The sequence below is a fragment of the Fukomys damarensis genome, unplaced genomic scaffold (genome assembly GCF_012274545.1).
Source record: "Fukomys damarensis isolate Sample0158 unplaced genomic scaffold, DMR_v1.0_HiC HiC_scaffold_35, whole genome shotgun sequence".
In the NCBI taxonomy this organism is placed as follows: domain Eukaryota; kingdom Metazoa; phylum Chordata; class Mammalia; order Rodentia; family Bathyergidae; genus Fukomys; species Fukomys damarensis.
The window spans coordinates 18,630,298-18,649,169 of record NW_022900947.1 but is presented as its reverse complement, the minus strand read 5'-3'; the positions used below and the strand labels follow the sequence as shown (position 1 = coordinate 18,649,169).

Below are 18,872 nucleotides of genomic sequence, written 5' to 3'. Positions count from 1 at the left end.
CCACTGCCCCCATGCAGTCTCCCACCGACTGCTGGGAACACTTCCCCTTCAGCCCACTGGGAGCAGAACTTGAAACTCTGGTTGTCTTCCTAAACCTTGGGGCAATCCATGGGAGGACAGGAGAGTTTCAAGACCTGTCCCTGGACTTCCTGCAATTAGCAAGTGCTGAGTAAATGTTTGTTCCAGGGTGGAAGGGCAGAAATATCTGTAATTAATACTTTGAGAGGGTTTCTGTTGAAACACAGTTAAGCAAACACCGGGAGGCTGTGTGGGGAGGACCGGTGCGGAGGCATCAGGTCTGAAGAGCTTTAACAAGCCGGGGAGGCTGAGCTGTCATGTCTGCCCCCCGCAGAGTGCGGCCCCACGATATGTGACGGGGGTGGTGGTGACATCAGCGCACACAGGCGCCGCCGGGTGATTGATTTCTGCCAGGTGGAAGACAGAGGTGGTGGATCTCTGTCAGGGCTTCTATTAACATCAATGTTTCCAGACATCTCATTTTGATGGATTTCAGTTCTTCCTTGATGAAAATGCCTGAGAGTTCTATAAAATTTCCTCCCTGTTCATATCATCAGTAGACAGAAGTCTTCCTGTAAAATGTGTCCCTCCCTCCCTTCCCCCGCCACTCAGGTAACTTGAGAGGCAAGAGACTGTCCTTATAAAGTTGCCCACAGCGAGTGTTCTCCCAGTGTCAACCTTATGCCCCCCTCCATGCCCCGATTCTGACAGCCAGCCACGTGGTTTCCTGCTGTCCACGAAACTGAGCCACAATCCTCCAGTGGGCGTGGCGGAGGGCACTGGCCTGCGCCTCACCTGGGTCTCCACCACCTCTTTCCCTCATGCATCCCTGCTGGAATCGGAGGTGCTGGCAGCAGCTCTGGGGTGACCTTGAGGAAACTTGAGATGCTGAGATCTTAGGAACAGAATCTTATTGCCAACCAACAGAGACTTCCTGCTAGGCCTCCCCCAGGTGTGCCCCGGAATTGGGTGTACTCAGAGGATTATGGTTCCCAAATCAGAGTTTTGCAGGCTGAGTAAGAAAGGCCCCAGGCCTTTGGGTGGTGTTTGTGGCTGCAGCTGAGGGCTGATTATCTGACTGCCTTGCAGGGGAGACCGCTGAGCTGACCTGGTCTCCCTTTAGCATGAGTCACGGCTAATGGTCAGCTGCCCCAGAACTCAGAGGGTGGGACTCGGCTTGCACTGTAGTGACCTGACTGAAGGTCTGACTGTCCTAATTTGGTTCCCCAGCTGCCTCCCTGTCTCAAAGAAACTGTCAGCCAGAAGCTGCTGTTAGCAGTTTAGAAAAGATGATTCCCAATGTGTTTACCTTCTTTTCCCTCCCCAGACCAGCCCACCCTTCCCTACACCGGTTCCTATGTGAAACTGAAATTAAAAAGTGCTACTAATGCCAACTACTTAAAATGAAAAAATAAACTTTAGAAACAACTATTTATGCTTAAAATAAATTTTTGCTCATAAACTGGGTAACAGAGAAAATTGAGCAAATTAGAAGAAAACAAAAATGACTTGCATTCTCATTACATAGAGACAAGTATTGTGAGCATTTGGTAGGTAATTTTTAGGGCTTTTTTCTCTGTGTATATGTATTTGTGTGTGTGTGTGTGGGTGCCTGTTCGATTTTATTTTTGTTTTCAAGAAAAATGGGGCACACTGCTTTATATTCTGCTTCCTTTTCTGCAATGAATAGAAAATTTTGCACAGAAATCTTTCGGTGGTTTTGAATACTTTTCCATAGCATCATTTTAACAGCTGCATCTGAAAGTGGCTGTACCATGGGTTAACTGAACTTGTTGCTGATTTTCCGATATTTCGGTTGTTTCCAGTTTTCCTTGTTGTAGCTGTTGGTGTGAACAGCTCTGCCAGGAACTCCTGGACAAGAGAATCTTTGTGCATCTCTCCGGTTGTTCCTTTAGCATCACCCCGCCAAGGGGAGAACTGTAGGGCCAGTGGGATGTGCCCTTCAAACTCCCCACCTTGGTAGGAAAGCCCCGTCCCTCAGAACCACTCTGTTAACTGGTCCTCCCCTCACAGTGGGTACAGGAGTGTGTTCCTGTCCCCCAAACTTGTCATGGCACTGTGACTCCCACGGCAGCCTCTCACAGGTGAGAAGCTGTCACTGTGTTTTTCAGGTACTCAGTTACCTGGTGGCCAGCACTTACCTAGCCCTTGTAAACTGCCTCTCCTTTGCCGGACACTAATGCACGACACCTGCTCAGCTCTAATTAAGCTTATTGAGAATCCTAAGCTCTACCAAACCTTTCACAGAACAGGCCTGTAAAACCAGAGTTTTTTTCTTGATACCACTTAACTCCTCTCAGTGAGGAAGGAAGGAAGGGTCCAGAAGCCAGAGACAAGGCCCACTTGCCGCACCCTTCCGCCAGTAGAGGTAGCTGTTGTATCAACCGGCTCCCGGCCTTATCTGTGAGTTCAGCCTTTCAGATAGAAAATAAATCAGTGCATGCAGTATTTTTAACAACAGTATTTATTTAAGAGAAAAAAAAAAACCTCATGATTTTGTGGTTTTAAAAAACTGCTTATTTTGTGCCCTCTTCTCTTTGAATATAAAGCTCTCTGAATATTAGTAAGAGCCGCTATATGAAATTTATTATTAATCATCTATTTTTAGGCATGAAGCCTTGCTGTATTATGTTTTAGCAGCAGAAACTGGAATTGAAGTGTCACAGACAAATTTAGCACACATCTGTGAGGAGAGGCCAGTAAGTAAATGTATTCTTCTCCAAGTAAGAAGCTCTAAGGTTAAGGATAATGAATCGAATTTTACAGAGACAAAGTTAGTCACTTGGCCGAAATAGTAATGAATTAACTTTTTCTCCCCTTTACCTCTTAGGACCTGGCTGGGAGATACTTGGGTGTTAATTGTGTTTGGAGATACTATAATTTCTCTGTTTTCCAAATCGATGCTCCTTCATTTGGTATGTATAGAAAAACGAGTGCTAAATTGAAGCACTGGAGGCTTTTAATCTTTAGTAACAGGACTATCTCACAGCTTTGGAGGAAGTGTGATATTTCTAAACAATTAGGAAAGAAAGTGAAAAATTGTCGCTGTTAAGGTCACGGCTCAGTGGCTCCCAGCCTCCAGCAGTGCACCTCTCCTGTCCCCGTCCCCTCTCCAGGGCTTTCTGGGACTCACATTTCTTCAAAATCAAAGCATTCTCAAGGGAAAGCTGTCCCAGAGCAACTCCTTTGCCCCTTGCCCTGGGAGGTCCTCCTGCCCTGCTCTGCGGGCTCTCTGTGGGCGGGGTGGCCCCAGGCCCCAGGCTCCTTTGCTTCCCGTGAGCTTCAGCCAATGGGAGGCTCTGGTGGGTGACTTGGAGGTGGGAGCAGAGGAGAAGCCCAAGTACTTCCCCATCTCTCTGCCTGGTGCCCAGTTTCTTGCAGTGGCAGCATTTCCATGGGTCCAGCCCACCTGGCAAATCTGCCCTCTTTGGTGTCAATCTCCATACCACTACGAGGCTCTGAGCACGTCACAAATGTCCTCTGGCCCTCCAGCCCGCGAGAAGACAGTGGTTTCTTCAGTGCCAACCTCTGACCGCCCACTGTCTCCTGTTTGGCATCCCAGCCACTTGCTAGGATGAGACCCCTCTTTGGGGCTACCTGAGCTGGATTCTGGTTTTCTGATTAGACTTTGGCTGATGGCAGTGCTCTCAAGCAGGTGTTTTTCCTCCAAGTAAAAATGAAATACATGGCTCAGACAGAGTAGAGAGATACAAAAGGCATCAAACAAAGGCAGGAGATTGCCGATGTGAGGTAGAGGGCCAAAGACAACCTTGGCTGATGGGCTGGGAGTCTCACTAACCAGCCGAGCTGCTCAGGGCAGCTACCTGTAAAACACTGTGTCTAGAGATTGGGCGCTTGGGGCAAAACCCTGACAGGGGGAAACATGGACGTGTTCCATCGCATGCTGTAGTAGGAAACCTTTACCCATGAGCGAATGGGCCTGTCATTTAAAATGCTGGTAAAGTAAGTCCACTTGACATATGGATGTGTTTTGTGCTGTGCAGCGTATTTGAAAATGGGAGACCTCTACTACTATGGTCACCAAAACCAGTCCCAAGACCTCGAGTTGTCCCTGCAGATGTACGCCCAGGCAGCACTGGATGGAGACTCCCAGGTAAGCAGCATGAAAAGGTGGCTCTGGGGGCCCGGGGACCATGCCATCTGTCCTGCGTACTGTGCACAGGCTGCAGAGTTCACAGTCTTTGTTCGCCCGCATGCACGCACCCTTCACAGCATCTCCGGGAGGACGAGAACCGCAGTGGGGAACCTCAGCTGAGCACCTGCTGTGCTCCCAACACTTTCTGCTGTTTCTCACAGCAGTCCAGGAGCTGGAGACTTTATACCAATTGCATAGTCTGAGATACAGCAAGTTGATGACTTACTCAAGGCCAGGTAATCTGCTTACCGGCCAAGCGGAGGGGCCTAACCCTGGGTCTCTGGCTCCTGCCCTCGGGGTGTCTCTGCCAAATCCTATCCAGTTAGCTCGCAGGACAGAAACTTGAGACCCTAGAAGTGTGGTCATGGTGCAAAGCAGTTTGCACAGATAGTTGAGTACTTCGGTGACGAGACTGTATTCTCAGTGACTTTTGGGGGGACTTCTTATCTTCTTATTTTGAAATAATTTTGGATTTATAGAAAAATTGCAAAAAAGAATATAAAGAGTTCCTGTACCCACTTCGCTTGACTTCCTTTAATGTTGCCTTACATAGCCGCACAAAGCCATTGACAAAGAAACTGACATGGGGACAGTAGCATTCCCGACACTGTAGACCTCCTTTGGATTTCACCAGTTGTTCCACAAATACCCTCTCTCTGTTTCAGGGCCGAGTGCAGGATCCCACGTTACATTTTGTTGCCATCTTTCCTTCTGGTTTTCTCCAGTCCATGACAGCTCCTGAGCTCCTGAGCTCCTGACTTTGACAGTTTCAAAGAGTCCTGGTTTTGCAGAGTGTCCCTTGGTTTAGGTTTGTCTTCTGTCTTCTCATGAATCCAGTGAGGTTATATATTTTGAGGCATGAGCACATTAGATGCTGTGTGTCCCCAGCGTGTCACACCAGGGTCATGTGATATCCCTTCGTCTTACCACTGGCCAGGGAAGTTTTAATCACCTGGTTAAGAGTTTTCTATTGGATTAAGGAGGTTACCATTGGACAGTTAATATTTTCCCCTGTCTACTTTAAAAATATCTTGAGGAGATAGTTTGTGGCTATACAGACATTTCTGCTTGTCCTTAACTTTTTGCATAGGTATTTTAACAAACCTTTCCTGCAACAATTACTAATACACTGAGAATTCTCTATTTCCCCCCATTTCCTCTGCACTTGCTACTTGGAATTCTCCTGTGAAGATCCTGAGGCCTTGGTCATGATGGAAATTGGAATAGTTGTGACCCACAAATACAAGTTTTGGGTATCGTGCTTTGGAATCAGATCCCAAAGCAAAAGCTGGAAACTTCCCTGCTTTCAGTCTTTTGTTGTTGTTCTTGTTCTTGTTGCTGCCGTGACATCACAGTGGTTGTGTACGTGGGTTAAAATCCCACATCTCTCCCATTCATAAGTACTTATTCATGGCGAGTCGCTAAATCTGAGTCTCCACGTTCTGATCCGTCAGCGAGGGTAATAATAACACCTGCTTCATTGGATTCATGAGGTGCTCGGTGTAAAGATCTGGGCCCAATGCCAAGTTCACTCAGTGAACATCATCTGTTCTGTTTTTATTTTTTCTGCAACGAAGGAGTCGCTACTAAAGGGTTTTGCTGTAGAAACAAACTCCCTTGGAAGATATCTGCTGCCATTTAAAATGAGGTCTGGATGATTTGATTTTCAATTCTGGTCGTTATTTCTTAGGAAGATAATGTTATAAAAAGCAAAACGGGCGAATGTTCAAAGAAATCAGAAAGCATCCAAAATTCCTTGGCAGGGGCTTGTACTCCTTCCTGTCCTCAAGTTGCCTTCCAGGCCCCGTCCACCGGCACACATATCTGCCCTGTTATCTGCAGCACACGTGCCACTCTCAGAATTTGTCTGACCACGAACTGTAGCACTGTGTGCATTTTACCACAGTCTCTTACTGTCACTCTTGTCAACTGCCCTTATTCCATTGAGCTGAGGGACTGGAACTTCTCAAATTTCGCCAGCTGGTGGGTGTTTGCTCTGTTGTTTGCTAACTCATTGATTTAACAGGTACTTGCCTAATCCTGGATGTTTCTTAGAGGTGGAGACACAAGGTGAAGGGGCAAAATTCTCGCCTCTCTGGGATTTGTAGTCTACCGAAGAAGACTTAGAGGTCATTTCCTATTGTGCAGCAACTATCACGAGCGCCACTGTGAATGTTTCAGGGTCTCCATCTTCTCTCTTGGTTTAAATCATTTCGTTCTCTTCTGAGAGAGAGTATTGCTGACTTGCCATCAGTGGTCCTACGAGTTCATGGAAGTGTATTCTTGATCTGCTTCTGGAAAGGGTTTTCTCGCTCATATCCACCCAGCAATGGCTCGGTAGAGGAAGGTGGCTGAAATCTTGTCAGCAGTGAATGATTTAATTTTGCTGATTCAATAACTACAAGTTGCTACTTCCTGGTCGTTTTAAATGACATTTATTTAATTACTAGTGAAGATGAACACTTTTACCCATACTTGTTGATGATAATTTACTCTTTGAATTTTCTTTCGTGTGAATTCTCTACTCTTATTCTGGCCTAATCTCCTGGAGGCTTGATACTTTTTTATTCAAGTCATAATTAGTCCTTCATACATTGGCCTAGTAGATAATGAAACACAACCTATTATATTATATGCAAATATTCCCCTACTCTGTCTTCTCGCTTAATTTGATCTTATTTTTCCACTGATCAGAACCTTTAAATTTTTAGAGTTTATTTTTGTGCACTACAAATAGAGATTAATAAACAGAAATAAAGACATTCTATGAAAAAATTATTTTTCATAACAAAAAATAATTCAAGAATAACAATGGTAAACACACTGTGTATCATGTTCTTCAAAGAATATATTTTCATTTGCTAATCTGTCTCTCAACTCATTTCCTAATAATACTATACCTTTTCTGCATAAAACATTTAAATTATTAACAAAGTATCTCACATAGCATAATTTTCAATAATTTCTATTTCATGATATCTATTCTACTTTTTCGTTCTTATTTATACTTTCAGCTTCTCGTACCAGAGAGACAATGCAATATTTACACATATGTAGCTGGGAGTGGTGGCGCATGCCTGTAATCCCAGCACTCGGGAGGCTGAGGCAGGAGGATCATTATGAGTTCGAGACCAGCCTGGGCTACATAGTGAGTTCCAGATCAGTCTCAACTACATAGTGAGACCCTATCTCAAAAAAAACCATTAAAAAAATTTACAAATGTGTCTGATTTATTTCACTTAAGAGTATGCTTTCGAGGTGCATCGATTTACCTAGAAATGTCTCGAGTTCATCCTTTTTTATGGCTGAGTAGTACCCCATTATTTTAAAAAACACATCTTTTTTATCCATTCATCAGTCTACGGGCATTTGGGCTGTTGCCAAGATTTAGTTATTACAAACCGTGCTGCTATAAACATGAGTGCACATATATCGCTGTGGTATGATGCTTTTAATTCTTTTGGGAAGATGCCCAGAAGGGAAATAGCTGGGTCAAATGAAACCTCTAATCTTAGTTTTTTTCAGCAATCTCCACACTGATTTTCACAGTGGTTGCCCCAGTCTTTTTTAAACTTTTCTTCTAATACCTCAACTTTTAAATGTATCTTTTTTCAACAGAAGATAAACAGTCTATGTTCTGCTGCCACTCCTGTGCATGTTGCATATACCTCTCAAAAGTACTTCACACACCAATCTATTGAGAGGTTATTTGGGAGCATAGTGGAGACTCTGGTCCCTGTCTGCTTACATTTTAATCTCAGGTCTGTCACTTTCCAGCTGTGTGATCTTGAGCTAGTTCCTTGACATTTCTGTGCCTCAGTTTCAAATCTGTAAAACAGGGAAGATAATAGTGCAACTTCCATTTGTTCTTATGAGGATTAAGCAAGTACATATAAAACAGACCAATGCTTCACATAGATCAAGTTCTTAGAGATACCAGCTTAAGTTGTGTTCATCAGGACTGCCACAGAGGATAGTTGTGTGATCTGGTAGATGGTGATTTTCGCTTAGATTATTGTCACTAGCAACTGAAAGGCAAGGCGGGAGAGAGGACAGAAGCCATGAAAACATAACCATGAATTCTTTGAAGGGCACCAATCCCGTTTCATTGTCAGGCTCAAGCAGTAAGTACCGCGTTGCTTTCTGGGCCGGGTCACATGCTCACACGCCGGACCGCATTCCTCCGTGCAGTTTAAATGCACTTATGATGTATTACGTACAAACGTCCTCTACGATGCGTCCCTAAGGTCCGGCTGCTGAACTGTGCTTTTCTAATTGGATGTGCACAGCCTGGTAGGTGGATCCTACCTCTGAGGGTCTAGAAGGAAGAGAAAGAAAATGCACCATAGGAGATTTGAGCCAGACGGAATTCGAAAGGTTCCCGCACTGACCCAGGGAAGCCGAGGAAGGGGCCTGTGCATTCTTTCGTGCTCGGGAGAGACATTAGCACATCAGTCATCGAGAACACCCGCCACGGAAACAGACAGGTGATGGTGACCGGGGACACAGCCCGGAAGTGACAGCCTGGCCTTCCTTTGGTGTGCTGTTTTGGTAGATGACCCCAGAGCACATCTTCCAGCGAGCTCTGCTCTGAGAGCAGCAGTGGGAAAGGACAGATCTCCCAGTTGACTGGCTGCTGAGCAGATGGTACCCAACGGCCTTTGAAAGCCTCCTGGTTCTCCTGCAAATAAATTTCTCAGATGCATATATTTAGGGAAACAATTCATCAATGGAAGTGACAAAACCATCTGGCTCTGGGGACTGCAAAAAAAAAAAAATGAGAGGTTGTAAAAGTTTACATTCTGATGAAGGTGTACCTCTGGCTTCTCTTTACAAGGAGTTGATGACTTCTGACTATGGCTTGTTTCTAGGGATTTTTTAACCTGGCTCTGCTAATTGAAGAAGGTGCTATAATCCCACGCCATATTTTGGATTTCTTGGAAATTGATCCAGCCCTCCAGTCTAATAACATCTCCATTCTCCAAGAACTGTATGAAAGGTGAGTTCAGAGCATCTTTAATCCTGACAGGTCTGGGAGGACCCAGGAGAGTGGGCGGTGCTTGCTTTTAGGTTCAAGTTAGCCTTCCCCTTAGTTTGAGATGTCAGGTGTTAGAAAATGGGCCCAAGCTTAGCTGCTATTTCAGAACACTCAGCCAGACCCAAATTCTCTTTCCTAGTAGCTGAAGCCCAAGATATAGAATGCACTTGCCCTGAAGTTCAAGGGCTGACCAAGATTTTCCACGAGAATGGAAAAAGCAATGCATCTGATTAGCCCATGCTCTGAAAGATAGGGAGGCCTGCCCACATCCGGACTTCGGACCAGCACTCCAACAGAAACGTTACCCCAGCTGCCCTGTGCTGAGCCCTCCTTAGAAGAAAGGACATCTGAGAAAGTAACCTTTTTCTGAGATTTTTGCCACAATCTCAGAATTCCAGGTCAGGCCCAAGCCCCTCAGGCCCGGCTTTCCATCTCTGCTTCTTTCCTGAATGTGCTCATTGGTGCAAAAGCTGCAGAGTGTAGGTTTGAGGATCTGAAAAGACTAGTCGTGAGTGGTGCCCCCAGAGCCCACAGACACATCCAGAGGCCTGGGTTTTGTCACAGGTGCTGGAACCACAGTAATGAGGAGTCCTTCAGCCCCTGCTCCCTGGCCTGGCTGTACCTCCACTTGCGGCTTATCTGGGCTGCCGTCCTGCACTCTGCCCTGGTAGGTGTATCACCCCTGGCCCTGCCCCCATGCTTCCTGCCTTTGTCAGTCATCTGATGCATGCCTCAAATGTTTGCAGGTCTACTTCCTGGGGACCTTCCTGCTCTCCGTATTGATCGCCGGGACGGTGCAGTATTTCCAGTCTGTCCCAGGTAAAGACTTATTATAAAAGGCCAAGGCGAGTTGAAAAGCTAGGGATTCTTTTTCTCTACGAGGGAAACGATACTCTCACTCCTCACACCCTTGGCCATGTGCTGCTTCCTTCCCTTGGATGGCCGTGGACAAGATGGGCCCACTCTACGCACCTCACAATCCTTGCCTGTAGGGAGGCCAGAAAGCTATGAGAATTTTCAAAGTAAGATATTTTAAAAGAGTTTGGGAAATTGAATTAAAACGTCTATCGAAACTCTACTTCTTCGTGCCTGAAAAGCCAGCTCTGAGGCCCCTCTTGCAGGAGACTTTCCCATCCATTCTGGCCAAGCAATCAAGTGTGTGAAAAGACAAACAAATGCTTATAGTGAATAAAGTGAATAAAGACACCCAGACACGTGGCCTTAGAGACCCTGAGGGGGACTTAGTCCAGCTTGGTTTCCACTAATCACTATTGTTTTCCTGAGCTAGCATGGGTAGTAATTAAAGGGATGGTGTCCCAGTCACTTCTGTTTGAGCTTAAAATCCAGACTTGATTACTCATTAGCTGTGTGATTCATGGCAATTTACCTATCCTTCCTGATCTCCCAATTTCTCATCCATCAAACGAGGCTCTAATAGTAGCTACTTCCCAGGAAAATAAAAGGAAAAAAAAGAAAAGAGGTAAGTGAGAAAACAACACAGAAGACACTTACCAAGATGACAATTATAGTGAAAAGTTAGCTATTATAATTACCTGGTAGATAAAACCCTTTCCATAAATGTGAGCTATTGTGTTTATCTCCCTGTTACACTGCAGTTTGTTCTGGAAGGCTGTAGTCCAGTCATTTATGGTGCCTTGCCTTTAGTAGGTGCTCAAGACTGCTCTTGGGATATTTTTGTTTCTGCCATCTTGAATGGCTAACAAAGACCAACAGAGGCATTTACAAATGGAGCGGACATGGGATTTGGGCTTTCAGAGGGTGGTTATGTGGGTAGGAGTTAATGGGAAGCTGAAGGAATGCAGCCTTTTCTTTCTTCATGAGAAGGGAGTCTCTGTTTGAGAGGCAAACTGGGAATCATTTCTTCCAATTATCCTGAGGAGCTTCACAGGGAACCGGCCAGAGCCCCTCCGGGTGTGACTTGTCCTCTTTGTCCTCCGCCAGTGGATAAATCTCCCTCATGCAAATTCCATACTGTCCCCAAAATTGTTGCCAGGTAGAGCACATGTATTTTGCATCTTGTCAGTGTTTTCCATTTCAAATTATCTCTGTCATTTTTATTCTGTAGAAATATTGTCGTGATTATTACAAACGCTGCTCCCTTAGAGGAGCTGAAATTGTCTTTATGATTTTATGCCAGCTGATAGCCATGAAAATTCATGGGCAGGTGGAATTGCTTTTATCAGAAGTCGCCACATTTTCCTGTCTTCATGTCTTCATTATCAGTCCCTTTGCACTCTTGCTTCCTGTCCCTTTAGTGTATTTCCCCTTCCTGTGTCTCCTTGGTTCTTTCACACATTTTCTTTGTTTTTGCAAACTTTTCCAGTAACTGCCTTCTTCCTTCCTAACCAACCCAGTGAAGGCTCTGTTTGAATGAGATCTTACAACCAATTTCATTCCGCAGCCTTCCTTTGACAGATGAGAAAACTGAGGCCAGAGAGGTGAAGTTGCCTGGCTCAGTAAGAAAATACGAGCCAAGGCTTAGACATAATTTCAAACTGCCTTTCAGAATCACACTCTTTCAAAACAGTGGCTTTTGACCATCTTAGACCCATTACCCCTCACATCGGGAATATTTTGTCACACATTGTTTCATACCTTGAAATGACGTTCATAATTAACCTACCCATACACAGTTTTGTTTTTGTACTGGGGATGGAACTCAGGCCCTTGCCCTTGCAAGGCAGGCAGTGAAACCACTGAGCTAAATCCCCGGGCCCCAAACACATTTTTTTTCCACACACATATTTGTAAAATGCATCCCAAAAATAAATAAATAGCATCTAGGACCCAAGCAGCCACATAAAGGAAAAATAAAAAGAAACAAATGGTAATAAAACAGTATCAATTTCCATATGTATGTCTTTTTTTTTTTTGGTACTGGGGATTGAACTCAGGTCCTTGCGCTTGCAAGGCAGGTGACCGAACTGCTGAGCTAAATCCCCAGCCCTCTATTTCCATTTGTAAATTCTAGCCCAGTGCTTCTTAACGTCAGTATGTGCACAAACCCACAGGGATCCATGAGATGCAGACTTTGGTTTAGGCATTTCTAATAATTCCTCACTTTGACCAGAAAGGGCAGTCTTCATCCTAAGGTGAATGAATGTGCTGGTCACTTTGCAATAAGAAGGTCCTCCCTTAGCAGAGTGTGCAGGGGACAAGGCGCAGAGCCCTGGGGGAGCAGATGCCAGGCTGCCCGCGGCCACGGCTGTTGCCACTGTGTCTGCACAGTGAGCAGACAGTGCCCAGGGCCCGTGACCTTCCAGGGGAGGACAGTGGTCAATGCTGCAGCAGCTGGGGTGCCGACAACAAGCTGGTGCTGGCTCAGTGTTTAAAAAGGACATGGATTTGAGAGTTAGGAGCCTCCCGCACGCATGGTGGGATAAGGATATAGCTAGAAGTTAGGCATCTTTGTCACTGCATTTTTTTACAGGTGGTTGCTTTTAGAATTGATGATACATCAAGGTTTTCCATTGGACTGTCCGTCCAGTATTTGTTCAGCTCCAGCTTCCTTCATTTTCCTCTTGAGTTCATGTGCTCGGTGATATATTGTCAGCCTTTTGCCACATTCAACTCTCCTGCGTCCAGAAGGCCAGCAGGGAAAGACGGTAGTTAACAGCACCAGGGGAACAAGAGTCGCGCTGACAAATTCTGGCCCTGCCACTTGCTGTGTGACCGGGAGCACGGAGGGGATCCTGTCTGTGTCCATTTCCTCTTCTGTAAAGCCGTAGAAATCGTGGTGCACCTAAAGCCTACTGTAGTTGAGAGAAGCAAATGTGATCACGTGTTCAGTACCCAGAGCTCACCCAGGTGCTAGCCACATGCTAGCTGGGAGAGCCTCGGGAGTGGTTTACCTGCAATTACAGACTACCGCCTCCAGGGGGCGCCTGCACTTAAAGCAGCTTGAGAGGATTACCATCGCCTCCCATGCTATGCTGTGCTGTGACTTGCAGCATAAGGTTCTTTTTAAAAGCATCTAAACAAAGACGTTGACTAATCTATCAAAAGCACCAAGATGGTGCGTAGCAGATATTGCCTGTTCCTTTTATTTCCTTTAACGGAGCTTGTTTTGACTCCTCTCTGGCAACCCACCAGACAGCACTATCTTTCTGAGGCTGATGCCTCCTGCGCCCTACAAAGGTCCCTGGGTCTGGGGGAGCCCTGGAGTCACTCGGCTGTCACCAGTCTGAGAATAGAACACACATCACCCAGGTGATGCATTGGATTCAAAGCCTCGCGGTTACATGGCAGCTCCGGCCTCTTTGCTGAAGCCGAGCACCAGCCCCGTGAGCTCCCGGTCCTCTTTCCTGATGCTGCCTGGGCTCCAGGGCTCTGTGCGGTGCAGTTTTGCACAGACTCAGCCCCTCTCCCAGACTTCAGAAAGCTCTTTTCCCTGCCTCACTGCCTCTCAAAAACACTTTCCGTCTCCCTCCCTGTCAAGGACGCCAAACATAATTACCTTAATGGAGCAGGCTTTTGAAAAAAACCAAAAAAAATCTCAAAATAAAGTGTGTCTAGAGCCACCTCCACCTCCGCCCAGCCGTAGACCTTCCTGAAATAAACGAACAAAAAAGCCGAGCCCAGCCGACTGCCTGCCTGCAGGGAGGTAAAAGGAGGGACAGAGGTAGAAAGGAGGAACCAGGGTTGTCAAACCCACTGTGCGTTCAGCACCCCTAATCTGGAAATCCAGCACCCAAAATGCTCCAGAATCCAGAATCTGAAACTCTTGAGCACCAACATGACGCCCCAGATAGAAAGTTACACACCCAGACTCATAGGCTGGGTTGCAGTCGAAATGCAGATGCACTAAAAATAATGTATGAAATTACCTTCAGGCTGTGTGTATAAAACAATTATGAAACATAAGTGAATTTCACAGTTAGACTTGAGTCGCTCTTCATTATGTATATAACGATATTCCAAAGTCAAGGGGAAAAGCCTGAAGTCTCTGATTCTGGAATACTTGGCTTGTCGCGTTGGTGTAAACTTCCGGTCTAAATGCAACAACACCCAGCAAGCTCCAAGACCTTCGGGCTCCCGCTGCAGGCTATAGGTGACCTCCGCATAGGCCGGCCAGCTGCATCCCTGGACAGTGACACCACCTCCTTCTCGCTGGCTAAATGATTAGCCCGCTGTTCTTTTTTAAAGAGTAAGATATGAGCAAGATTAATTAAACCTTTCTCTACCCTTTCCCTATCTTCTACATTTCTAGTTAATGAGGTTTCTACTAAAGCACAGTAAAATGTCACAAAGTGGAGCTCATGAAAACAACAGTAGCCTGTAAGAGAGCATTCACGGTGAGATCTCATCCTGTCTCACCCCATCTCATTGCCCTTGGCCCTCAGCAGCATCTCCACACGGAAGCAGTGTCCCAGGGAGAATCTTGTGCCTGTCCTGGGCCCTGTTACACCCAGAGGCCAGAATGAAATAGGCTAGATCTTATTCGTACCATAAGATTTTGACCCCTCCCTCATCACCTCATTCCTTCAAACATTCTACCATTTCAGGATTGGCCCAGTGTACGCTCCGGGCCTGGTGGCGCACACCTGTAATCCCACACTCGGGAGGCTGAGGCAGAAGGATCACCACAGGTTCGAAGCCAGCCTGGGGCTACACAGTGAGTGTGAGGTCAGGCTAAACTACACAATGAGACCCTGTCTCAAACACCACCAACAACAGAAGGATTAATCCAGTGCCTTCCCCTGTATATTTATTTTATACTCACCTCTGCTCAGCTGGCAAGCAGATTTTTTTTTCCCAAAGTGGTGTGCAACAGAAGTCCTCAAACCTTTTCAGTAAAGGGCTTGAGAAACATTTTGGGCTCTGGGGCTGTTGTGAGTCCACTCTACCAAAGGAGCTTGAAAGCAGCCACCTGTGATCGGGTCTGTAATGAAAATTTTTTGTGGACACATTTGAATTTCACATGTTTCTCCCATGACAAAAAATACTGTTCTTTTGGCTCTCATTTAGTTATTTAAAATGTGAATTCTCAGACCATGAGCCAAACAAAAACCAGGCAGCGGCTGCATTCGGGGCCAGCTCCTGATTATTCTTGCTAATGTACAGAAAATGACCCCCTAGGCAGCACACGATGCACAAATCACTTCTGTTTGGCTCTGGAATGTACTCTGTAATTCTTTAAAATAGCACACTGATTTTCCCAGTTACCTTGATTCCAGTCCAGTAATAAAATTAGCACACATTCCAGGTGAGCAGAGACAAAGAGGCCACTTTAAAATTAGGACGGGCACCGGAGGGGTTGGAGCAGTGATTGCAGAGCCTCACTGGAGGGACAGGGTTCTCAGGCGGATAATAACAGTGACTGCAAAGACAGCCAGCGTTACTATTGTAGGCTTACCAGAAGGTTTAAATAGTGGCGATGCTAATTAGCCGTTCCTTCTCCATTTACACACTGGCACTTTTTGTTTTAATCAGAAAACTGATTGCTGATTTATCTTGTTACCATGGTGACTTAAACATTCCCTGAGATTGAAAATCCATGCTTAGTGCTACATTAACTTCTGCACAGTTTCCCGAAAAGATAGGTCCTAGGGTCACATGGAATCGGGAAACCATCTACTCCAAGCCCCTCAAGGGGAGGAGACGGAGGCCCATGAGACACTTTGGAACTGCAACATCCACCCTTTGGTATCTAAACCAAGGTCACCTGTTAGTGGCAGATAAATGAAACTTGCCCCATAGGCAAGGTTTCTCGTGACTGCAGCAAAATGGTCTTTGTACCTCGTCACCAGGTCTCCAGTCACTAAATCACCTGCCAGAGTCATGGCTGTAATGACCCTAGAAATAGCACACTCTTCCATCCTTGCCCCCTACTCCATCCAGTTCTTTCCGAACAGTCTCTGGGCCACATCTGCTGAGATGTGGAAAGGGTCCTAAGGAAAAGACCTGTCTACATCCAGGAAAGGCAGGGGCTGTGAGGCCCCTTCTGAGACTTTCTGGAGCTGACCTTAGACATTGGAGATGTGAAAATCAGACTTCATACAGAAATCAGACTGCCAGGGTGGGAGCTTCTTCTCAAAGTCTATACACTTCAGGGTGGGTATTTGGGGACCTTCAAAAACGGCCCCACCTAATAAAAGCTGCATAAGACAAATATTACTGTGCTTGATGAAGATCACTTATAAAAGACAAACTGGTGATTATTTGCAGGAACTAGGGCTACTAAGCTGACTACATCACACAACGGCAAATTGCTAGCTCCGTTTCACAGATAAGCCATTGCTCAGAGAAGTTAAGGAACTGGCTATTACTCAGCTGGTAAACATCAGAGCCCTTTGACCCCTGGGCTCTCTGGCTTTGAAGTTTGTGCTGTTTTCTTAAGTTACGGGGCCAAAAAGCACCACAGACCTCCTAGGAACAAATGCACCAACTCTTGGGTCAGCCCTGAAGCCATGCACCTGAAATTAATCGTCACACGTTTCTCATGCCCGGCTCATGGGTGGCGCTGACGTGTCCCCAGTACCAGGCACTGTTCTAGCACTTTTTAGGCATTAACTCATCTCATTTAATTCTTAGAAAAACTCAATGCAATAGAGATGCTTCTCTCCATTTTTTGGAGGCAGAGCGGGGTAAGTAACCTGTCCGAGGTCACACAGCTGTTACAGGGCAGAGGCGACAGGTTGTGGAGGGAGCCAGTCATCCTAACTGGGGCAGTTGTCAGTCTCAGGGTTCGTAGGTACTGACATTCAGAGCTGGGACCTGCTTAGTTGTGGGGTGCCCTGTGCATTGTAAGGTGCTGAGCAGTTTCCGTGGCCCCCACCCAGTAGATGCCAGCAGCACCCCCCACCTTGGGATTATGACAACCAAAAATGTCCCTGGACTTTGCCACTGACCCCTGGAGGCAAAAATCCCTCCCATCTGACAATTACTGGTATAAAGGATAAAACTGTATCTCTACCATTGGTGGTCCTCCAATCTCCGTACTAAAGAGAGATGGACAGTTAAGCCTAGCAATTATGTTTTACAGCCCATATACACATTTAATTAAACAAAATCCCTGAAACTAAATCTGGCACATCATCCAAATGGAATGTGAAGGCAAATCAGACCAACACTCCTCTCTTAGTGGTTGCTATGATCTACGGTTTCCCTTGCGTTGATGTCACGAGGAAAGAAAAAAAAAGACATGGGCTGCAGCCTGTGAAACAGATCGGAAGTGTTTTCGGCCTAGAAATGCTGGTGTAAATGCAGTAACTTACACTCCTAGGATGTCAGAACCGTCAGAGATCTTTACACATCCATTCCAACCTGCCATTTGCACCAAAGTCCAAAGAACCTAGATAATCGGCCCGAAGTTGCCCGTCTGCTTAGCCTAGGGACCGGGAGCGCCTCTCCTGGGTGTGGGTGGACGTCCTGCGAGCTCAGCACTTTTGCGCCTGTGTCTTTGCAGCCAGCGGTTCCCCTCCAGGACCAGCCCAGGCCTCCCCAGACCCCGCCGCCGCCACTGCAAGTCCGGCTGTGACTCCAGCCACAGATGCCTCTGACCAGGACCAGCCCACGGTCACTAGTAACCCAGAGCCACGTGGGTGAACTGTGCACTCCGGTCCGAGGGGATCCTTCCAACAGCGGTATTAGAAGGCCGGGCCAGGGCACTCTATAACACCTTAAAAAATCTTGTCAGCTGGATGCAAATTTTGCACTCAGTGTCATTCCTTTTTCAATCACATTACAGGGCCCACCCCTGAGCTGACAGTCGTTACACCAAAGGTCATCAAACAACCCCAAGGGACAGCGTGATCTGAGGGCGGAAGGGGAGGTCAGCTGGTCACCACAGGCTTTGTTCCTGGGGACTGTGTTTCGGGAGTCACAGTTTGCCTTGTGGCACGTCCGGATTCTTACGCGCAAAGAGAGGTATTTTAAAGAGTCTTTGTCCTTTGTTCCTTCTCTTTTATCAAAGAACAGAAAATTGTGACTTCTCTACAAGAGAGATAATGTTGAAATATCCATTTTTGCCACAGTCTGCTCTTCAAAGTTCCACGGGCAGATTTGTCTCTGACTTCCAAAACCCAGCAGTGATAAAGCACCTTAACATAAATTGTTAATGGCTCGAAATGCAGGGAAGGTGATGGCTTTGTAAATTGGTTTACATTTTTCTCCTTGAATTTTTCTAGGGTTGTAGTGCTTCCAAATCACTTGATAACATTGTTGGATAACATTTATGTTTCAATTGCAATCCACAAAGTGACATCTAGAAAATTCTTAGTATTTAAGTGTAGTCTTCTCCATGAATTACCCATTAGAATAGACTGGCAGCAATGGGGTATGCAGAAAACAAGCCTTTAGCTCATAGTCTCACCTCAGTCTGGGTAGGGGTGTGTGTGTGTGTGTGTGTGTGTGTGTGTGTGTGTGTAGAAGGGCAAAGAAGAGCAGGATGTCTGTATACTGTGTGCCGCTAGCGTAGTAAATACCAGTAATGCAATATCGTGGGTCCAAACTACTCTTTGCACTACTTTATTTACAGTAGTAAATAAAATTATTTTTATACAGTTGACTCTTGGAAAATGACTTTTTCTTTTTCCTAGTTATTGCTGTCATCATACAAAGTGCTGAGGTCCACATATTCTCCTTAGGAGGCAAAAAAAAAAAAAAAAAAAAAAACCC

General features: G+C 45.9%; 1 protein-coding gene across 2 annotated transcripts in view; it reads left to right on the top strand.

Annotated features, from left to right (window-relative positions):
- Positions 1–18,764, top strand: part of Sel1l3 (SEL1L family member 3) — an 89,119-nt gene extending 70,355 nt beyond the window's left edge. The window contains exons 17-24 of one of the 2 annotated variants that reach the window (XM_010608472.2): positions 2,648–2,738; positions 2,870–2,954; positions 4,044–4,153; positions 9,067–9,194; positions 9,798–9,900; positions 9,980–10,052; positions 17,662–17,839; positions 17,944–18,763. In XM_010608472.2, coding sequence (XP_010606774.1) covers positions 2,648–2,738; positions 2,870–2,954; positions 4,044–4,153; positions 9,067–9,194; positions 9,798–9,900; positions 9,980–10,052; positions 17,662–17,801 — 730 coding nt within the window. In that variant the 3' untranslated portion in view covers positions 17,802–17,839; positions 17,944–18,763. Of the gene's footprint in view, positions 1–2,647; positions 2,739–2,869; positions 2,955–4,043; positions 4,154–9,066; positions 9,195–9,797; positions 9,901–9,979; positions 10,053–17,661 lie in introns of both variants that reach the window. The other variant, XM_010608473.2, reaches the window with a different exon arrangement.
- Positions 18,765–18,872: the final 108 nt, after the last annotated feature.